This window comes from Esox lucius, chromosome 4, assembly GCF_011004845.1.
Source record: "Esox lucius isolate fEsoLuc1 chromosome 4, fEsoLuc1.pri, whole genome shotgun sequence".
NCBI lineage: Eukaryota > Metazoa > Chordata > Actinopteri > Esociformes > Esocidae > Esox > Esox lucius.
In genome coordinates this window covers 21,262,141-21,286,021 of record NC_047572.1, presented here as the reverse complement: position 1 = coordinate 21,286,021, position 23,881 = coordinate 21,262,141, and the positions used below count along the sequence as shown (strand labels likewise).

At 40.4% G+C, this 23,881-nt stretch overlaps 1 protein-coding gene across 1 annotated transcript; it reads left to right on the top strand.

Annotated features, from left to right (window-relative positions):
- Positions 1-1,230: 1,230 nt before the first annotated feature.
- Positions 1,231-23,030, top strand: pde6a (phosphodiesterase 6A, cGMP-specific, rod, alpha). Its single transcript, XM_034291927.1, has 22 exons — positions 1,231-1,832; positions 3,097-3,249; positions 3,352-3,441; positions 3,546-3,686; positions 3,861-3,935; positions 4,109-4,173; positions 4,392-4,458; positions 4,794-4,841; positions 5,169-5,318; positions 6,403-6,546; positions 9,355-9,420; positions 9,526-9,672; positions 9,947-10,054; positions 11,334-11,443; positions 14,266-14,353; positions 14,909-15,009; positions 15,962-16,069; positions 18,882-18,945; positions 20,160-20,234; positions 20,559-20,642; positions 21,130-21,298; positions 21,797-23,030. The coding sequence occupies exons 1-22, from the start codon at positions 1,356-1,358 to the stop codon at positions 21,844-21,846; spliced, it is 2,580 nt and encodes an 859-aa protein (XP_034147818.1). The 5' UTR covers positions 1,231-1,355; the 3' UTR covers positions 21,847-23,030.
- Positions 23,031-23,881: the final 851 nt, after the last annotated feature.

The window sequence follows — 23,881 nt, the reverse complement described above, 5'->3', positions numbered from 1 at the left end:
AACATTGCCATCTACTGAATATATACAGTAATAACGTTATTTGATGAAAACATGTTTTATTACCCATGCATTGTGTGCAACACTGATTCATTATTCACTGTATAGCAAGCCAGCAGTGTAAAAAAAAAACAGAATTCTGATACTGTAAGGTTACATAATTCTTAGCTGAACAGCTACAGTAAACATTCTTGTTTATTGATTAAAACAAGCTATGTAAAATAAACTATTTGATCATACTATTCTACGTGGCTTGAACTGGTCCCAGGTAAGTTGGCGGGCCTATTGAGTTATCAAATAGAACTATAAGTCCAATCTATTCTTTATATTCATGGCTTCAAAGGCATTTACATGCATTAACCAAGAGTTGTGTTCCACTTCAACTATGGTCTCATCGATTGACGGAGTGCTATATGAGCTGTAGCTCGCTGAGGACTAAAACACCTGTCAAGGTGTCATAATATTGTCTGGCATCAGCAATAAGGAATGAACCTATTGACAGCTGAAGTGATGTACTGTATAAAATGTTTAGCTTCTCCAATGACTATATTCAACTTTCGTCTATATCCTACAATTGGCCAAAGGTACTACAATACAGAACATGACATCAAGACTATGCTGTCAGAAAATAGGGATAGAGAAACGTATTTAATCCAAATACATTCAGTGTCAAACTTCAAGCCTAAGGCCATATTGTAATATTCAAACACCATAGCAATGCCAGCAAGTTCACAAACTGTAACCTCAATCTTGGAAATATTTAAACATACATTTTTTGTACCTACTGTATATTAAAATTATTATTAGATTAACTCTGCAAGAGGTAAACCTGATCATATCATTCTTGCTCTCATCTATGATTTGTAACATCATTTAAACATGTTTCACATTGAATCACTAGTCACTATATTACTATATTGTACAATTATACTAAAACATTTACTGTATGTGTAAGGCAGTGGTGTAATAAGGAAAAAAGGAGGGTTAAGCTGAATTTCATGATTAAAGAAGAACTTACAAGGAATTTCTCCACAAAAGGTGGGTAAAGTGTAATGCAAAGTTAAATATGGGTTAGCTGCATGTACTTGCGTTAGCTCACCACCACCAAACCACTGGAGTTGGGAAAAACATTCCAGCTATACCTATAAAGCTGTCAATGTATAAACATGTCAGTATCTCAATGTGTAATTGGATGAGGGTTTATCACACACATGACCATTTAAAAACAATCCTGCTAATCCCTATTCTTCTCAGTCACCTGAAGGTACTCTGCACAAAGGGAAAATCAACACAGTTAGCTGAGAGAAACTCCAAGCTCTTTGAGGAGCTGTAGAATACATACACACAGAAACAGAAAAATGGCAGTTGTGGACAAAGATGTGGCAGAGAAGTTTCTGGACAGCAACCCTGACTTTGCCAAGGAGTACTATGATGCCAAGTTTCGCCCGAAGGTCATCTCTGATCTTTTTAAAGACAACAGGACCTCCCAGGTTAACACCAGCAGCTTCCATGAGCTGAGCATGTTCGAGGAAAGTGAGATCATATTTGACATGGTCAGAGACTTGCAGAACAACCTCCAGATGGAGAAGGCCATCTTCAAGTTCATGAAACACCTCAGCTTCCTGATTCGGGCGGATAAAATGAGTCTGTTCATGTACCGGATGCGTAACGGCACGGCTGAGCTGGCAACAAGGCTCTTTAATGTGCACAAGGACGCCAACCTGGAAGAGTGCCTGGTCCACCCAGACAATGAGATAGTCTTCCCCTTGGACATTGGCATCTTGGGTCATGTGGCTACCACAAAGAAGACTGTTAACATCCCAGATGTCTTGCAGGTAAAAATACAATGCTTTAGATATATTGCAAATAAAACTATATTAAAATATATATTGCATTTAATGGTTCACATGAAATATAGGTCAATTTAAATCTGAATTGGCCAGCCCATTTGAATGTTGTCTTCTAGCTCTAGAGGGCAGCATACAGCCATCATGATTGCGATACTAATTCTCTCAAAGCCTAGTCAATCTTATTAGAGCCAATTCATTTGACATTTGAAAATGATTGCCAAGCTTATTTTCATAAATACATTTTTGTCACGCTACCCTGTTTATTTATTTATTATACCAGATTGGTCTCATTGAGATAAACGGCATACAAAGTTTCAGACAATTACAACAATGCAGAGTGCCACAACTTGATAACATTGAGCAGAAGTATGTTTTAGTAAAATGTTGTGCAACTAGGGGCCAAACTATTGATAGTCCCTATTTCATTTTCCTTAACAATGTTTAAAAGAACAATCTCCCATAGTTTCAGGACCCTTCAAAACATGTTCCAAGGCAAATGGGCAGAGAACTAGAAAGTATTTTTCCCAAGCACTGCGCAGGCCTTAGGCTTACTCAACAAAACACAGTAATTTGAGCACTTGCGTTAGTTTTCAATTGACTGGTGGATAATACAGTTACACAATTAAAATGGGAGCTGTCTTCAAATGGCCTTACAAGTAAAAGCAAGACAAGGCAGTTTCCTCCCCCGCCAATCAGTTGAGCAGGCAGAAAGAGCTGCTGGGTGTTATTGGGCCTGCTGGGGATAAAGCCCTTTAATCTCAACTGAATTAGAGCGATCCTGGATTATTTCTAAAGGTCATTGCCCAAAGCAATTTTTCCCAAGTCAGCAGAATAGCAAGAGAAGTCACCTTTATTCTATTCAACATCCACCTAGTTATAATGTCCTCTCTCCTTTAATCCAGATGTTTTAATCATAATACAAATTCTGCAGTCAGGAATAGCCCACTATGAATCAGAGGGATCAAGAAATACTTAGTGTTAGAAAATATGATAAATTCATCTATTTCTGGATTAATATGAAACTATCCTCAAAAAGCATATTCTGTCTTAAACAATGCAAAAGTTTCCCTCCCCTTGCTAGATTTAATTTTGTGTGTTTAAACAGGCAAAAATATTATTGACCTTGTTTCTTGAAACATTATAGCAAGGTGAATTGATGAGCAATACATTTCTTGTAAAAATTGTCAGTTAAATGGAACATGCTACATTGGCAGTTGTGTGCTCATCAGTCCACTGTTTTCCCCTTTAGAGCATCCACTACAGTGACTTTGTGGATGAGATCCAAGAATACAAGACCAAGTGCGTCCTGGCTACCCCCATAATGAACGGCAAGGACATGGTAGCTGTCATGATGGCCGTGAATAAAATTGGAGCTCCACACTTCACTACGCAGGATGAGGAGGTAACTTGTCCCTGACCTCTCCCCTCCGTCTTTTTGACAGGTTAGGCTCAGTATTACATTCCTGGTATAGTAACGCCGACTGTACATTTCTGTACTTTACAGACTCTGAAAAAGTATCTCAACTTCGCCAACCTGATCCTGAGGGTGTTCCATTTGAGCTACCTTCACAATTGTGAGGCAAGAAGGGGACAGGTAATATTTTGCCAGGCGTTATTGATGATGAGGCCTATTTATTTCATTATAAATTTGTTATTTTTCATGTTTGACTCCAGAATTCACTGTCCCTTATCCAATAGGTCCTGCTATGGTCAGCCAGCAAAGTATTTGAGGAGATGACGGACATTGAGAGACAATTCCATAAGGCCCTCTATACCATTAGGGATTTTCTCAATTGTGAACGGTACTCGGTCGGCCTCCTGGATATGACCAAGACTAAGGTGAGCTTGGACATAAATCTTTGCCTGCTTAAAGCTAATGCAGTCTTCAGGAATGATGCACCATTATCTTGTCATGTTTGGCTGACCTTTTCATATGTTCACTTCAACATGTTGGGTTCAGGCGTTCCCCTTGTATTTGATTGAAAGACAATCTAATTATCCTGTGTTTTATAGGAATTCTTTGAACTTTGGCCGGTGCTGTTGGGAGAAAAGCCTCCATATGATGGCCCCAAGACTCCTGACGGCAGAGTGAGTGACTAGTGACTCTATAGTAAGGTGGACAAAAGATCTGCACATATGAAACATTATGCGCTGTGTCCAGTAACTGTGTATTGATACTCAGTCATGAATATGGTAATGTACTTCACTTGATACATTAGCAGTATTCAATCTGATCTTAATTACATCTTATTTCTCTCCAGGAAATAAACTTCTACAAAGTGATTGATTACATTTTACATGGAAAAGAGGAAATCAAAGTTATATCGTAAGTCCTTTAATCAATGATGTGGAAAATAGAATTTCTCTACCGGTATACGATCTTATAATCTTTATGTGCCGCTTATACACCCTCATATTATACAGTTACGATTGTGTGCGTGTTCTGCTGGAATTGATTTGAACCTTTTTGAGACAACATGTTTACAAAGTTCTTTCCATGTTAGTAAAATGATGATAATATGTATGTTTCTGTGGCCATGTCAGGAACCCTCCTTCGGACCACTGGGCTCTGTTTAGTGGCCTGCCCACCTACGTGGCTAAAGAGGGACTGGTGAGCTGAGAAGCGTTCCCCAAGAGTAGATCTGAGCTGGCACCCTATTCACTCTATAGGACACGAGGGTCAGCGTAGTGCCCTGTCGGGGTGTTACTCCAAATGCAGCCGACAGTCTTAACCTCACTGTATGTGGCATCCGTAGGCACCATGAAATCAGAAGTCCATTTGACTTTATTATGCAGCTGAAAAAAGCACAGCGCCTGGATACGTGCCCTATCGCTGAAGTGATTGATAATTGCAGTTCTGTGGACATGGTAACTGGTTGTGCGATGTTCTTCCATCGGAGTGAGCGTAATCATCCTCTCCTGTCTTACCTCTTGTCTTTTTTTCAGATCTGTAACATTATGAACGCCGCCCAAGATGACTTCTTCAGCTTCCAAGTACGATCAGTTCTCCCTGGTTAGGAATGTACCGTAGAATGCTCAAATTGAACATACCTCATGTGCTACTGAAGTGGCCATAGTCCTGTGGCCATGGAGACGTGTAATATAATAGATTAGTTTAGACACAATTCCATCAGAAATAATCCGTAAATATAATACCATACCATACAAAGTACTATAAATATTAATTCCATGTCACACATTAATGTAGACGAGCACATTCAGGCAACTACATCAGGTTCAAGTAATGACATATTATGTATGCTGTCAAACCAAAGCAAAGCATCTGGCATCAGGTGGGTCACGTTTCTCTGTTCTGTTCAGAAAGGACCTGTGGATAGCTCCGGGTGGGTCATTAAGAACGTCCTGTCCCTCCCTATCGTGAATAAGAAAGAGGAAATTGTGGCAGTGGCAAGCTTCTACAACAGAAAAGATGGGAAACCGTTTGACGAGCAGGATGAGACTATAATGGAGGTATTCTACAGTGGAATCCAGAGCCTCTGATTATGAGGGGGAGGTAGAGAGAGGAGACTGAGTCACCAATGTATAAATAAACACAGGCCATTGACAGTATCCGCATTGTTTCACAGTTACAGCCATAATACACATCTGGAAGGGGGCTGGTTTTATTTACACTCCTCTATTCTCATTCACTCTGACCTTTCCCATGGTGTCTAGTACAATTTTACTATTATTTAGTTTTTGTTATTATTCACAAACATACATATATATTGAAGAAAAAAACGGTAGTCAAGCTGTGCAGTTAACTGAACCAGGTTAAAGTGTCTCAGATCTCTAAGTCTGATTTTACTGTGCAATCCAACTGAGGGGAGCATTATTAGAGGGTCTTGACTTGAATATGTTTGAAGATGGAAGACTTTGAACAGTTTGGTTAGGATGTCTGGGAGGTCTCTGTATTTGTAGTTGAAGAGGCATATTTGTGCTTTATGCTGTCCATTCATCATAAAGAATTTTGTGCATCAAGTCCATTCTTCATAGGATGTTCTTAACTTAGAAGTAAAGAAATCAAACGTAACAATGCTTTGGTAAATATTCATGACATTGGTCGGGATGCAACTTAATAATGAATATTTAATGATCCACTGTTCATCAAATATTCATTATTAAGTTGGATTTAATGATCCACATTATCCGTTTTTGATAACTAATATATGCCAAGAATGCATTTGTGGTTGTTAATGGCTGTAGAAATGTTATCTTCAAATTTTAAGGATTCATCTTTTTTAAGCAGTTTTTAAGAAATCTAGATTGGTGATCATACAAAATATTGTGTTGGTTTACATATTTAAATTACTTTAATGTATTATTTTACTGTCCAATTTCTTCAGGATTTATTTTTTTTATTAGATTTATGGAGGCCATTCAGATGTTTTCCTATAATATTTTTACCAGTTAAAATAATGAATTTTTTAATATTGCTGCTTAATAACTAGTGTGCTAAATTCCACCCTCAATGCCATTTAATTTTGTCTGTGTCTATTGATTCTGTTACCCAAGGTCTAACACATGAGACTCTATCCCTTTCTGGTCATTGTAGTCTCTCACCCAGTTCCTTGGCTGGTCTGTGCTCAACGCAGACACCTATGACAAGTGGAACAAGCTTGAGAACCGTAAGGACATCTTCCAGGACATGGTGCTCTACCACATCAAGTGTAGGACGGACGAGACCCAGAATGTATTGGTGGGTAAAGTAACATTCTCACATGGAGTTGGTGAAGAAATGCCAAGCTATCTAATTCCTGGATGGCAAAAACTTGTTTATATACTGAAAATATTATATACTGATTGACTCATTGGCTTCCCAATTCATGCTCAGTTAATACTAAAATGAGTCATTCTGACATTTAATGTGTTCTGAAACATGACTTAATAACTCTGATGATGATGATTCTATTGCACTTAATGAATTTAAGTATTTCAGATGTGACAGACCAAAAAAGGATGGGGGGGGGTTGCTGTTTCTGTAAAGAGGGACCTTAATGCTTCACAAACTCTCAGTATCTCGATTCCTGAACAAGCTCCTAGTTATTATGTCGTTATTTCCCAAAATGGTTATTTTGCTGTTGCGGGTGGTCAATCGCACTCCTCATGCTAATATTGGAGCCGTCACTGCTATCTCAGAATTACCCACCCCCTTCTTGCAAAATTAAATCATGATTCATGGGGATACAAATCTTAATTGGTTAACACCATCATCAGATGTTCTTAGGTCAGCATGTTTTGATATTTACTTACCTCAAATGATCTCTGAGCCTACTCGTGTTAATTTAAAAGACCCTGCGAGATCAACCCTGATATATATAGACCTGAGAAATAACTTTCATAAATACTCAGTGGAGTTTGCTATGGACCTTAGTGATCATTCCCTCCTGGTCTATGTGAGAAACACATAAGAAAAAAAATAAACCCTGGTTCATTACTAGGAGGAATTTTACCAATCTGGATATGGGAGGGTTTCTTCATGATCTCTATCATTTGTCTCTGAACAATTCTCAAGTATATTTCTTTCTGTCGTTGACAAGCATGCCCCTATGAAGACACTTCGAATGAAACCCAGAGGGTAGACCCACGGTTCACTGCCGAACTCTCAAAATGGTTTCAGTTAAGATATAAAGCCAGGTCAGACATTGGTCATGCTGATGACTGTCTGACAATCAAGCAACTTAGAAAATAGTTAACCTGTAAAAAAAAGGCTAAATCCATGTTGGTCCTTCATGATAATCCATAAAAATTCTGAAAAGCTATAAAATCATTAAAATGGAATAGCTCCTCCAATCGAATAGGGTTACATTTTATTCCAGAATTGTAACAGACAAAATTGTGACATGTTGAACAACATTTTCATGCAGTAGGCAAACTATTTGAAGGGGGTATTGGCAATAACAAAGAGATCTCCATCAGGACTGTTCATGACTTCAGTCTATTGTTGAGACAACCCTGTTTATCCCCAGACATATATTTATCACTTTAAGCGCTGACCCATCTTTTTCTTTTTAGCGGGTCACCACTAGGTTCTAAAAGGCCATTTAGCTATTGATTCAAAAAAGGCCACTGGGGCAGATCAGTTTAATCCATGTCTTCTACGACTTGCTGCACCTACTAGTGCTGAGTCACACTGGCACATTTTTAACATTTTCTCCAGTAGTGATCCCAGTAAACTATAGACCTATCTCTAGGCTTTCATGTCTGGCTAAAATATTGGAAGAATGATAAACTTTCAGCTGCAATCTTCTTTAGATTGACAGTGAGCTTTGAGTTCATACCAGTCAGTCCTCAGGCCAGAACCCAACATCTCTGCTGCTTCTATGGTCTTACATGATGTTGTAAATAGTATGTATAAAAAAACATTGCACAGCCCTTTTCATTGACTTATCTAAGGCCTTCAACACTGTAAATCATGCTTTACTCCTTCAGAGGCTGTCATCAATTGGCATAAACCAGACTGCCTGTAGATGGACAGAAAATGAATGAACAGGTACAATAGGGCGTATTTCTACTGATGGTGTTAAATCAGATTTTCTGGACATAGTTATGGGTGTTCCACTAGGATCGGTTCTTGGACAGGTTCTTTTCAGTACCTACATTAACAATATTGGTTTCTCTGGAAACAATTGTAAATGTCTATGCAGATGTGACTCTGTTGTTTATGCTCCTGCCCCACGGCCGACCAAACCCTCTCTGAGACTTCAGCCTTTATTGCATTACAGAATGCCTTTATTGACCTGAGACTGCTAAAAGCAGGCAGAACCACGTACATGTTGTTTTTTTAACACACACTATTATGTTTCTGATGATTTATCAGATTTTAGTTGTGTCCTGCATATACAAATTTGGTTATCTGGATTGATAATAAGCTTTCTTTAAAATAAAACATTAAAATGTACAATAATGTTTATGAGGTAGTTAAAAACTTACGAGTCAATGCGGATTTCTTTTATAGGAACAGGTCGTGTTTCTCGTCAAATAGCAGAAAACAATGTAAATCAACTTCTCTTCCAGTGACACTTTATGGAGACACCAGCTACATGTTTGCATGCTGCTACTCTGTTGAAACCTTTACATTAAGTGTTTACATTTTAGTACTGGTGACAGGTTTGGTACTCATCATTGCTAACAGTATCAAAAAGTAGTCCGGATGTATTTAGGGTCACATAGAGCCTGCACAAACCTCTGCCATATTAATTCACTATTAACACCTTATGCACAGGCTACCAGATCCGGGATCAGGGATACATGTTTTTGATAAAATCCAATCAACAATTCAGTTCGTATCCAGTCAACAGTTCAGTATTATTTTACTTTACGTCATGAGACCAGGTGAAAAAGAATGAAAGATATATTGAATACTTTACACAGGAAAATCATTCAATAGTAGAATGTGTTTTATCATCTGTGAGGGATGGACAGAAAGCTTTTTAGAGAAAGGTCTAATTATTGATTTAGTGTTATTTCATCCAAGGCGAACAAAGATGGTGTGCTTTGATTTCAGAACACACGGGATAGGTATGGAAAGGAGCCACATCAGTGTAAGGAGGAGGAACTGGAAGCAATCCTGGTAAACAATGATTCAGTTTCTTTTATATTTTTCTCTTGTGTTGGCTGGCTAACCGTCTGCCTTGGTAGACTACATAATGCACTTTGTTTCCTTTTTTCCATGCAGTCAGAAGTTCTACCATCCTCAGAAACATCGGAGCTCTTTGAGTTTCACTTCTGTGACTTTGAGCACAGTCATTTAGACCTGGTGAAGTTAGGTATTAAGATGTACTACGAGCTGGGAGTGGTGGACAAGTTCCATGTTCCCCGTGAGGTAAGACGTCCTAAATGAAGAAGCGTCTTGGCAACAGTAACAGTTTCCATTCACAGATAGTTATTCACCACAGTGTGCAACTACTCCATACTGTACATTTCGGTCTTAACAGTAGCAAGAGTAACTTTTAATTACAAAAACAAGTCACTTCCTTTTAGTGATAGATACATGTTTGATACGTGTATGTAAAATCTGCTAGCTACTGTGGTAATGTTTTATGTGTTTCTGTTATAACAAGCTGTTCCTTAATCATCTCTATAACTGTTTCTCTCAGACCCTCACCAGATTCTGTTACTCCCTCAGTAAGGGTTACAGACAGATCACTTATCACAACTGGAGTCATGGCTTCAATGTGGGTCAGACCATGTTCACTCTGCTTATGGTTAGTATCTCATCCACAGCTATCCAGACTTCTATTACAAAAACGAGGTGTCTCCTTCCTCTAATTTAAATAAAATTCCAGTGCTCCAAGGAAGTAAAGGAGGGTACCATCTTTCATGTAGGGCGCCGTCTTTCAACGGGATGTGTCATGGGTGGCTGACCCTTTGTGGTCAATAAAATTCCCTTGGGTCTTATCTGTGCTAGACATGGCCATCCAGAATCTCAATGGGGGCTGTACATTGGTGATGGATGAGATGGGGTTTTCATACCCTCCTCCCATGTAATGTAATGAATTATCCAAGCATGATCCATCCTTTTGTTGCATTGTTCCTATAATGTATAATCACAGTGAGCCGCTCTTACATTTATAAGTTACAGAGGAAGGGGGAGCAAAGAAAGAGCGTCAAGCTCATTATCAGTGGCCCTGCATGGCTAGTTCAGTGTGTCCATGCTTCATTGGTTCTAATAAGGCCTCTAGAGCCAGGCATCTCCATAGGAGCAGAAGGGAAGCAGGGACTGGGGGGTGGGGGGATGTGGGTGTAACTGCCAGGGCATTAATTTGGAGGCCCAGGTGTGACTCCATACGGCCCCTAAGGGAAGCCCCAGGAATCCTGGCCATAACCTAATTTCCTGTGTCATTAGACATGTGACTAAACCTAACACCCTGTATCATTAGAAATGGGACCTAAACCGAACTCCCTGTGTCATTAGACATGTGACTAAACCTAACTCCCTGTGTCATTAGAAATTTGACCTAAACCTAACTCCCAAACCGGATGCAGTTTGTCATGTTATTTTACTTTTTTTTTTTTTTACCAGGTAAGTATTATAAAGAAGAGATATTTCATAGCAACATGTTTTATGTTTAACTGTCTTGCTCAGGGACAAAACTTGTCGACTCGATTGGAACTTTTGTTTACTGTCCCAATGCTTGTGATCACTAGGCTGCCCTACAGACAATCTTAAGTGCTGGTCCAAAGAAAAAACTATAAAAAACAAGTCATTGGCCATGAAGGGTCAAATGTAATAAACAAGTTTTTTTTTTTTATTCAGTAGATGACTATGTCATTATAGCTGTGTCAAATAGGTAATCTGACACTCAAATTCAGTCAGACTCATAATGTGTCAAAATGTAGCTAGCTAGCCACATAAAACAAATTGCATTTGAAAATTTATTTTTTATAAATGACCTTACTACAAACCGTTTAGTCAGCTATAGATAACTGTAGCCATCCTGTACCATTCGATATGTCATCTAATTTCCTGTGTTGTTACGTTAGACAGGTGACCTAAAGCGTTACTACACAGATCTAGATGCCATGGCCATGGTAACTGCCGGCTTATGCCACGATATCGACCACAGAGGAACCAACAACCTCTACCAGATGAAGTAAGCCGATGTCTGTTTTCACTCCTACTGTTTCCTGAATTCTCTCTTAATGTAGCCTGTCAATTTGCTGAGCCTTAGTTAAGTGGAGGGAACCTTACAATTTGCATATGGATTCTGTTCTAGACATTGTGGTTGAGGGAACAGCGTGATAAGTACAAAAAAGGCATTGGATGTACCCTAGCAAGACACATCTCAACAGAATTTTGTAATATTGGGTATAAAACGGTATAAAGGTATAGTGTGTATGTATAGAAGTTTAATGTCTGTAAAATCTTGAATTATGGAAGACATTGTCTTGACTTGATTAAACAGTTATTGGAGGTATTCCAAGCTACAGTATCCCAGGGGGGCCGTATAGGGGGGAAAATTTAGGACAATTCCAAGGGCCCATGACTGACAGGGGCCCCAAAAAATAGGTAACAGCTGCGCAGAGGGGGCCTAATTAGATTTTTTCTCATGGGGCCCAAAATTCCTGGTGGCACCCCTGCAGTATCCTCATAAGGTGCTAAGGAGATTTCAATGCATAGTTGCTCCTCCTACCTTGCAATGAGGACATCTGTTGAGGGCGGTGTGACTGTAATAAGCGATGTAATGAGCGATACATGTGGTATATGTGGGACACATTTGAAAGCACCCCTCATACTGATTTTTGTATAAAAAAAATGTTTTCGCAGTTTAAAATCTGTAGGTATCTACAAATCATGGGTTTCTCTCAGTAAGTCAAAGGAAACAAAGGCTCCTTCCTTGTATGTCCAATGCATGAATTCCCTATGGTATAGTATAGATGTCCAGGTTGGTCAATTGGTCAAATATATTATGAATATTAGAAGGTGCTGAAGAGGGGTTGCTCAATATGGGGAGTGGGAACTAGACTGTCTATGATTGAAATTACCTTTCAATTTGCTTCAAGAAACAGTGTGCTTTGTATAATGGGATTATAATTATAACGTGATTTCTCCAGAGTGACAGAAGACAAATCACTCTGCCAATAGAAAAGGGGTGGCAAAACTCACTCTCCATTCTACACCAGCTGGAGAAAGCAGGAGCACAGTCAAACGAAAACATGACAGCGCCGACCCAATAGTAACCTAAAAAACGATGTGGAGCCAGTCCTCCTTCCTTCTTCTATTTACAGAGGTGTCTTTTACCTTTCCAATGTGTTTTATCATCTTGCATGTAGGTTGATTGAGTCCAGTTGTTTATGAATGAAAAATTTGAATGTCATTAATACTTCCCAGTCGTGATAGAGAGGGTTATTCAACAAGGTACGTTTGCTTTAAGTTTGTCCACCAAAGAGTGGAATTTTGGTTTGAGTTAGAAAAAATATAGTTTTTTAATCCTCAAGTGGGTAAATCAATCTGAGGAGATCTTAAATGGGTGTTGTTCTAATGAAGAGTGATTTGGCATTTGTATGGCCATCCTTTCATAACTTCAGAGAATACTTTACATATGTATTGAATAAAATACTGAATCTAGTAAACAAATTACAGTTGGTTAAGCGTCTGTTAGATTCTTTGCTGATATAATTTGATTTGTGTTGAGTAGAGAAATAGGCCGGTATTTCACTGCCTGCAGATCTTTCCTGTTTTTATGGATCACTGTACCTCGTCATCCTGAATAGAGGGAAGTTCTCCAGTGTCGTTAAAGTGGGCAAACATTACGTGTAAATAGAGTGAGAGAAGGTCACTGAATATGTAATAAAGGTCACAGGGGAACCTGGAACAAATGCCTTGCCAATCTTTAAGATTTGAATGTTTTTTGTATTTTTACCAGAAAGGTCTCTGCATTTAGGAAATCAAAATCCTCTTGGTTCAGGGAGAGATTACATTTCTCTAGGAAGTTCTGCGTGTTTAATGGATTAATGGAGTCTGCTTTAGGGAAATGTAAAATCTGCCAAGAATGTACTAGAAGAATAGATCCTCCTTCACAGATTTGACTATGTAGACCATATGGTTCCTTTGAATTTTAAAGCCATTTAGCCGGTAGATACTGTGATTTGTCTCCAAAGCTTAAGTATTTTTGTTTGGTATGGAGAAAGGGTTTATCAATTTTAGTGGACATGATTAATCTGTAGTCATATATCAGAACAGTTTTTTTTGTATATCTCCATAGGTTTGGTCCTTCCAATTCTTCGAGTGCCACAAAGTTTGTTTGCTTTGCTTGTTTTTAGAAGGGGTAGATTGGAAAGTTTAATTAATATCACTAGTTTTGTGATATGCTGAGTTTTAAATATCCATCTCTTCTACAGTTCCATTTGTGTTGAATTACGTTCAGCTGTCTGTTTGATGTTGGCAACAATGAGATTCAGTTGTAGTGGCAAAGGCATACATTTTTGACATTTGTCTGGTCAATAGCCACCTTGAAGTCCTCTGTAAGAACTGCATGCAGATTGTCAAAAACAGCATCTACTGTAGGAGAGCTAAAGTTAAGGCATCAGCGCATGGTTCCTCATTGATCGTAGATGAATGTTTTTGGATGGTTTAGGACTTTGTCAAGGTTTTTTGCAGCTACAGTACTATAAAGCTATCATTGGCCAACTTAACTCAAAAGATGCTATACGTTTAAAAGAAATATTAACTGCCAAATTAATGAAGCATAACTGATTAGTTAGGTGGTTTTGGGTAAAACAGTTTGAGAACCACATTGTTGTGACCATCTAGTACACCATTATTACCAGAAATCCAGAAATAAATGTTTTACCCAGGTGTTACCTGGAAAGTGACCAAGACAAGAACTGAGAAAGCAATGGCTTGTTACTTACCAATGGCTTACCAAGCTCTGCGACCCACTCTCTAAATCATCCTCTCTCTCCTGTGTGTCAGGTCTGGAAACCCTCTGGCCAAACTCCACGGCTCTTCAATCTTGGAGCGACACCATCTGGAGACTGGAAAGACCCTGTTGAGAGATCCTGTGAGTTTGGTTGCCTCCTGACTGACGCTCTACATCTATTTCGTACATAATGCCATAGGGACCTGGTCAAAAGTAGAGCACTACTATAGCGAATTGGATGATTTTGAGGCTGCAGCTTTAGCCTCCAGAGGTTCTGACCTAAAAGGGGTTGGTTTGTCCCCTGGAAGAAGCCAGCCTGTGAATGAAGTGGTTCTGATTGGCATGGAAAGTGCCTTGGAGAATCTGCCCACAAGCCATCAGATAATTAGACAGATCTTTCAGTGTTCCCATTATCATTGCCCATGAACTCCGGCTGGCAACAGCGTTACATTTCCATTTACAAATTTGCTGATTGCAGTATTGTAGGACTTTATTTGCCTTAATCACATATCAGAGTAGTCATATTTGTTTGTATTTCTGTTCAACTATACATGTTAACGTGTGTGTTTAGTTCAAGGTGTTTAAAGTTGAAAAGCTACAAAACATCTACAACTGCCAGCCGTTTTAAATAGGGCATGGTGTTTTTATGGTGTTTAACCTAAATGCTATATATATTGGTGTCTGTTTATGTTTCAGGCCTTAAATATTTATCAGAATCTGAGTCGTAGTCAGCATGAGCATGTCATTCATCTGATGGACATCGCCATCATCGCCACTGACCTCGCTCTCTACTTCAAGTGAGGAGCAACTGTCAAACTGCCGTATATCTAATGTGTGATCAAGTCCAGTCAGATGTGTTGTTCACATACTGTACACAGAAACACAGTTGTAATAGAGGGTTGTAGCAAATTGCATCCTATACCACTTCCTAACATTGCAGTCCAAGAAAACAGACAACATACAATCAGAATAAGGAATGACCATGAGAATAATAAAAGAAGAGATGGAAGGTACATAAGATATGTAGATGAGCTCTTTAGAGAAGGAGGCAAATAGGTGGCAAATTAATCTAAAATAAAATTCCCCACCTTCTACCAGAACTGGCCCTAGTCAAAAGTAGTGTACCAGACTCAATGGCCACTTTGTTGGGTACATTTCTCTATTCATGAAAATTACTCCTACAAACAATGAGTCAGTTACTGTTCGATTGACCGAATGGCCGAAGCAATGCTGGATATTTGCAGCCAGATGCGCCAGTTGATGAATCTCAAAAACATCCGCCCTCCTGGGCTTTCTCGCTTGACATCATTGTCACTAGGCTATAGTAAAAAGCCCAAAGGAGCGATGCCTATTGGCCAGTATTGCTCTGGGATCTGGGAAGGAATCATTAGCAGGGTTTTCCTGGTGTTATTGCTCTCTAGTGACTCCCTCAGGCGGCTTAGGCACCTGGACAGCTGACAGAGATTGTCAGATGAGTAAGTGTGTCCTCACCCGTGTTGTGCCTTCCTGAGTGGAGGATCAGATTGGGGGGAAAAAAGCAGAATGGCTTGGCTCCAGATGTTCATGCATCAGACCAGCCACAATCATCAAGCTGAGTCGTTTGCTGTTGTGGTGATGAGACATTGTCGTAGATATGACTGGATATGACAAAATGATGTTTGTACCTAATAAACTGGCCACCGAACACGGTATCCTTTGGGAGCCATCCTGTGTCATAGTAACCGAGTGTGGATGTTCTCCTGTCCGTAGGAAAAGAACTATGTTCCAGAAGATCGTGGACCAATCAAAGACTTATGAGAGCTGGGATGAGTGGACCAAATACATGCGGCAGGAGACCACACGCAAGGAAATAGTAATGTAGGTGAATTCCTTAACACAGAAACAATGGAGGTTTCACTTCTCAATCAAAAGAGGACAGAAGCTAAGAATAACCTAAGAAAAACAGGACCGAAACAAAGATAGAGGGATAGATTATTTCACCAGACCCCCCAGACCACTAGCTACAGTATTACAGTTTTTCTCCATTGGTTTGGCTCATTTCTTGAAACAGAAATTACATTCTCAAAACTCTAAGATCATTTGCCAAAACAGTCTTACAGTTCAGCACAACACTATAGCTCACTTGCAAAAGCTCATATCTCTCCCACTCAAGTGTCAAAACAAAATTTCCTTCTCATTCAAACAGTCAGTGCCCCCAAAATGCTTAATCCCTTTGGCATTGTGTAAGCACTGCAAGTCAAAATGTTTAGATGTTTTGTCACTATGGCAGAGGACCATTGAAATATCCCTCATGTCCACCTTTCAGTCTTAGCCCAGTCCTTCATTGACAATGGTTACTGTACAGTTTTTTGTCTAGCTAACAGAATACAATTGTGTATAAACCTGAAAAAAATAAATAGGATTTCAGGGTAAGAGTAGCCTCCACACATTGCACTCATACTGCCAAGGAAATTGTAACCATTATCATTCATACACATAAAGTAACTTCCATACATCAGAGTAAAAAGAAAATGTATACAGCATAATATACTGTAATATAAACACACAAACAAAAAACTATGAAAATGATATGCAGCCTACAGTGCTGTAAATAAAGCTGGAATTTCACAACTAACAGTTCTTCACTGGTCACTGTCCTCACACGCTGCTGTCTGTCTGGCCACGGATTCTCGTCCACATCACAGCGTATATTCTCCCTTGCGATGCAGCGAGGGAAGAAACGGCGTGCATGTTGCAACCATCCCCTACACTGATCTCCTGTAATATCCTCACACGCAGCGTCCATTGCATGGTGCAGGGACCTCTGATATTGAGCTCGATGCTCATACACTCTCCAATTGGAGAAATACTCCTCAATAGGATTGAGGAAAGGAGAGTAAGGTGGTAGGGACACCATGACCATCCTTGGATGAGTAGTGAACCAGGCCCTGATGAGCGGGCCATGGTGGAAATTCACATTGTCCCATACAATGACATATTGTGGTAGGTGAGGCCCTACGAGACCTCTCTCATTTTCAGGGATCAAATCAAAATGAAGGCGGTCCAAGAAGATGAGGAGCTTCTGTGTATCGTATGGGCCAAGACTGGGGATGTGAGTGGCCACACCATTCTCAGATATGGCAGCACACATAGTTATATTGCCCCCTCGCTGGCCTGGGACATCCACTGTTGCCCGGTGGCCAATAATATTACGGCCACGTCTTCAGCCGTTGGCCAGGTTGAAGCCAGCTTCATCCACAAACACGAGGATCTGATGGGTCTCGTTTCCTTCCAATGCCATTATTCTCTACAATAGCGTAGAAAAAGAAAACATCAAATCAGTCATACAGAAGAGTCATACACTACAGTTACAGACAATTACATAGGAATGCTCTATGTTCTCCACAAGTTCAATATACTACTGGCCACTACTCCAGTGGTTCCAAACCTGGGGTACATGTACCCCAATGCAGAGGTACTACAGGGGGTATTTGACAGAAAAGGGAGGGGGGAAATCATCAATGACTAGACTTACTGAAATGTTACAGTAAAACCCACAGTATTAGATAGATTTACATGGGAGGCACTAATTGCAGCTCTTTGACCCCTTTTCTTATTGTATGTTATATTCTTCAAAATAAGGATTATAATGATAATTGCATCATACAGTAAGCTGCAGTTTTTAGGCGAAATGTTGAAGTCAGATAAATCAAATACTTTCATACCTGGATACACAAATCAGGTAAAGTGGGTACTGAAGTCAAAGAGGTTTGGGACCCACTGCTTAATTGTAAAAAGGTTATAATGATGGACAACCAGTAACTGACTTACATGTACATATTGGTACTGCAGCTCTTTCACTCTATCTGAGTTCCTCTCAAATGGTACCCTGTAAATTTGCTTCATTGTCATCTGATGCTTCTTCAATATCCAGTCTATTGTGGAGATGCTTATAGAGTTGACATTTTGGAATATGGCATTGTCTTGTAGGATTGCAGCGCGGATCTGTCTCAATGTGAGGGCAATATTTGCCATCACCATGTTACAGATCTCTTGTTCTTGTTGTTCACTGAGAAGTTTTCATCTGCCACCTGTGCAAGGTTGTCGTCCAATAGACATAGAATTAAAAGGACAACACGTAATGTATACCTTATGTATTCCTTACAGAATGAGTTACTTATGTAATTGTATTGTTGTTTTACTTAGAGTAACTTTACCACAATCCTAATGCAACTGGAATACTACTGTAAACTGTATCATCAATTAATCATTTGGAAAGATATACTGAGACATTGAGACATGTACTTTGACATTTGCAATTTGATGAAATGAATGAGAAATTCAATTCTGTTGTGAACAATTGCCAAGTGATTTGGAGGTTTGTCCATGTTGTTTTGAGAATGTTATTTCTGTTCCAAGAAATGAGCCAAACCAATGGAAACTTAAGATGAATGCAGCAACTACTTACACACATGCTAAATAACTATGCCAGGTCAGAAACTAACACTAAGACAGGGAAGTAACTTACAAATAAAAAATATTTATGTTTTGGCTACAGATCCAAGACCATAAGAGACTTATAAACACAATCTGTAAACATATTTGTTCCGTTAAGTCTGAGGAGTTATAGTCCTGACTTCATAGCTTTTCCAACTGAACTGCAATCTCTGTCTGTCCTTTACATCCACAGGGCTATGATGATGACGGCCTGTGATTTGTCTGCTATAGCCAAACCCTGGGAGATCCAGAGCAAGGTATAGTGGATGTTTGAAGATATAGTGGATGTTTGAAGTTTAAAGAAGGTATGATGCTTTTCTATGACGCAGCATGAGAACCACAGCAAAATACTGTTGGTCGACACGAAATCTTGTGGATTTAAGAGAAATAGAATTTCCACAAAGGCATATTGCTTGTAAGCTGAGTCAGTTGCAGGGCTTTTATATGAATCTCAATAAAAAAATTCCACCAAGGCACGAAAGCAAAAATTATTTCTGTGTAAAAGTACTCCTGTTGTTATGGATATCATCTGCCTATTTGCCGGACCGCGTAAACGGAGCCGGCTAAGAAGAGCGACTGACTGACTGACTGACTGATTGACTGACTATACCTTGTTAAATTGCATACCTGAAACTATACACAGTTAAATTGCAACTGTTTCTGGCATAGAATAGTTCATCTTCAGTCTCGCTAGAAATTGCTCAATTCTTATGATTATTCCTAGGAAGTTAGTAGATACTATTAAGCCTATTACTGGCTAATAAGCTGTTAAAACGGCCAGTGGCAAAATCAATACAGTTCATATACGCTATTTGTGACGTTAGTCAGTTTTACACAATCCTCAATGGAGTCCAGCAACTGCTGAAACGTGTAATGCCGTGGCGTAGTGGTTAAAGTGTCTCTCATATGGAAGACCTAAGTTTGAATCTATTGAGAGCAACTGCATTTATTAATTATTTCGGGTAGATTCCACCATTCTCTTATCTTTTCACTTGATGAAAAAGTTAGTTATCGTCCCCACGAATGAAAGAAAAAGGTATGTTGTTTTGCCATGAAATGAAATAGCTTTGGCAGACTCACTAGCAATTGCTCAATTCTTATGACTATTCAGTAAGTTAGTAGATACGGGTAAAGCATATTACTGGCTAATATATGCTGTTAAAACGGCCAGTGGGAAACGCCATACATAGCTGCTATTTGTGGTGGAGGTAAACTTAGTAAGAAACATTAACTATTAAAACAGCCAGTGACAAAAGAGGATTTGTTCAGGATAGAGAGAGAGGTAATACTCAGCAACTGTATATCTCAATGGTGTAGTTGTTAATGATGCAGCCTTTAATGTGGGCGACCTAGGTTTGAATCTCGAGGCAGCATCATTTTCTATTGGCTGAACTAGGCATGCCTGGTTTCTTGTTTTTCTTTATCTTGGTGTGCGAGTTTTGTGTCTGACCTTTCCTGTGTGGGCCTGTAGGTGGCGCTGTCTGTGGCTGCAGAGTTCTGGGAGCAGGGTGACCTGGAGAGAACTGTTTTGGAGCAGCAGCCTATTGTAAGAACTACATAGAAGGCATGGGGGGGGGGGGTTGTAGTATGGGAGAGAGGGTCAGTTCCCATGGGGCATGTGGTGATGTACTGCCTATTATGAAGTGCACTGAAACAGAAAGAGCGGTCACCACGGCCTAGTCAACTGGACCATATCCTGACTCACACCGTTTTATCCAGCCTGCTCCCTGGGAGTGGAGTAGCATTTGAGTTATAACTGGACCTTTTATTTGAGGCTTATTCCATTGCTTTTGGTAAGCAAAGGATAGTTATAAGCTATTTCTTTTGAGTAGATTTGTGCTATTAACCCTATAATTCATTCCCCCCCCAGCCCATGATGGACAGGACTAAAGCTGCTGATCTTCCCAAGATGCAGTGTGGTTTCATTGATTTTGTCTGTGCTTTTGTGTACAAGGTGAGATGTGTCTCAATCATAAATCTACTAGATGATACTGAATTCCAACTTAGCCTGGGATTCATTCAGACCTGCCGTAGCAATGTTTACTCTGTGTCAACAACATGGATGCCGACTTGTACTTCAGAAAATTCAAAGCATGGTGTCCTGGTGGTTAGGGCTTCTGACCAGTGTCCGAATGGTCCCTGGTTCTAATCCCCCCCGCCTCCAAGGTCAAAGCTATGTTGTTCAACTCCTGAGCCAGTCATTTAGCCTAATTGCTCCTCCCCTGTAACATTTCCCCCAGGTTGTTGCTGAAAATTTGAATTGGTTCATAATTTGCCTGGTTGAATAATGGCAATGTGCGTTTGATTTAATTTGCCCTAAACCGCCATCTAAATACAATTTCAAACTCTGTTTTTCTACCTTTTTATTTTCCTCACACCTACATCTTTTCCCTCATCTCCCTCCTGTCTTACATCTTAATCTCCCCGCACACCTCCCCTAGGAGTTCTCTCGTTTCCACGAGGAGATCACCCCCATGCTGGAAAGGCTGCTGAACAACAGAAAGGAGTGGAACGCACTCAAGGAGGAACACGAAGCTAAGCTGGCCGCTCTGGAGGCAGCTAAGGTGACCGAGGAGGAGGTAGCCAATGCCACCATTGCAGCCAAACAAGGTAGGACACCCACACACGCAGACAGGCAGACAGGCAGTCAGGTACACACGCAGACAGGCAGACAGGCAGACAGGCAGTCAGGTACACACGCAGACAGGCAGACAGGCAGTCAGGTACACACGCAGACAGGCAGTCAGGTACACACGCAGACAGGCAGACAACCACATTTGGGAGCCTGGGGCACCAATCACACCAAATGGAAGAAAACTACAAACAGCATCCATCTTTGGGGACAAGCTAAATCCAAGCGGAAAACACTGAGGACTGATTGGTCTATCTCTGAAACAATGAATAGCTCTGAAGCTTAATCAACTGTGTGCATTTGAGATAAGGCCCCAGTGTCTCAGTGTAGGGTTGCTAATCTAGGATCCGTTTTCTCTTTTAGATTATAAGAAGATTAGACAGGGAGGACCTGATCCTAAATCTGCACTCTAGTATGTGACGCTTTGTGTTCATGAATCCTGAGCTCTAATCCTGTATCTTTATTCTCTTAAACAGCAACTGCAGCTGAAGCCGCCCCCCAGTCAAAGACATGTGTCATCAACTAAACTAGAGAGGTCCCAGTCCTGGCTTAGTGACTGCACCAAGACAGGACCTTTGTGTCGTCGTACCAGACTGCTAGAGCTGGTTAGCATTACCCTATCAAAACCTTGAAGTATACTAGAGTTATTCAGCGTTAACTTAGTCTTCCAGTATACTGAACAAGTAACGTTTAGCATTAGCTTGTCATAGCCTTATTGCAGCGCTGTACACTGAGCTACACATGGTAAAAGGCCAGAGGATCCACCGGTTGGAGTAGTGTGGACAGTTAAATGCAGCCCATTACTGTGCACTGAACACACTTTTATGAAATGTACAGTATGCTTTAAAAATGTGAACTTGACCTCCTGAGAAATATAAAAACTCAGTTCAAGGTAGGTTATTATTGGCATAGGCAAAATTCTGTTGCGGAATATGTATTTTTCTAATGAACATTTATTTCGGTACTTTGGTTAGTCCTTCACATTCACATTATTCTGTTTACTCACTGCACTATGAATGACAATAGGTATGTCCAGTGCCGGCCCTAGCCTATTGGGGGCCCTGAGCAAAATTTTATTTGGGGGGCCCCCTAGTGGTCTGGGGCCCTAAGCGACCGCCTATTTCACTTACGCATAGGGCTGGCCCTGGCTATGTCTTCCATGGTCAATGTATTTCCATTCTCTGTATCCAGGCACATTGTAATGAGTGGAATGTCAGCTGAGCAAGGCTCCTAGTGTCCATCTATGTGTGGAAGGTTAGGGCCTGGCAGAAACCACTAGAGGTCTCCCTTTTGGGGGAACATCTTAATATCAGCAAGGGGCTCCCATTGTATTGTACAGGTGAACATTTCTTATTGGGAGAGATGACTCAGCAAAACCACCAATCGTAACAAGCCCCAACTGTCGTGTGAGACATTCTACGATTTCCTATGTCTCCTGTATGTACTTCTGTGTTCAACCTTTTCCCTAGGCTACATCATGGCGGCACCTATTCCTTGCTTTTTGCTTTTTGCTTCTGCATTCAGCAAGGACTGGTGTTGTAATCTGTATAGTTGGGAAGGAGTTTACGTTTGAATCTTGGCAATGTAAAATCACAACAACTGTCGTGACAGTTGTCCTCTGCGTTGGTCTCTGTACTTGTACTCAGTAGTTGACATGATACCTGTTCCCGTATATTTGATTAAACCTGAAATAATCAGCTGTTATGCTAATGACTGAAGAGTTTTTCTTGATGAATTGCAAACACTTTTCCATCTTCCACACTGTCAATACATAATGTAGTAGCCTTTCCTTGATTTCACCAGTGTATTCCCATATTTTATTCATATGGATGTTCAACCTATGCTCCCCTATCCTAACGTAATATAAAAGTTATTCATCACTCTGCGCTGGTCCTTCACACCAAGATAGGCGCCGCCAGATCTCAATCACCCTTGCTGCGATGCAGCATTCAACTTCAGGAAATAGTGTGTTTTAAAGTGTGTGTCCAACTGGGGGCCATACATAAGTCTTACATATACATTTAGTGTGCATGTCCCACTGAGGTCATACATAAGTCTTACATATACATTTAGTGTGCATGTCCCACTGGGGTCATACATAAGTCTTACAAAACAAAAGTAATTGAACGTGAAGAATTCATTGGCAGAGGGAGTCAGAAGAGGCAGGCTTTCCTTCAGTGTAGCAGAGCCGTGCGTCACCACTAGACACCACCCAGGCGCCCACGCAGCACTGGGCGTACGTAAGCACTGCGCTGAGCACTGCACTGTTGGTGTCGTCACCGCCGGTGATGCTGCAGCCGCACCCCCTGCCAGTTTAACCAATAGGGAAGAGATGCGGTCAGGGCTGCCTGTATAATGAGGTGATGCTCAGTGGTGCTAAGTGAAGCTCGTGGTGTCTCATCCTGACATGAGGGCAGAGTGGCCACAGAGGGTCTGAGGCTGATGACGGACACTCAGTAAGAGAGCATAACACTGACATGTGAATCGCGGACGAGCCGAGCGGAAAATTGGCCAGTGGCTCTTTCAGACAACATTAACAGGGAGAGTCTTAATCACGGTTT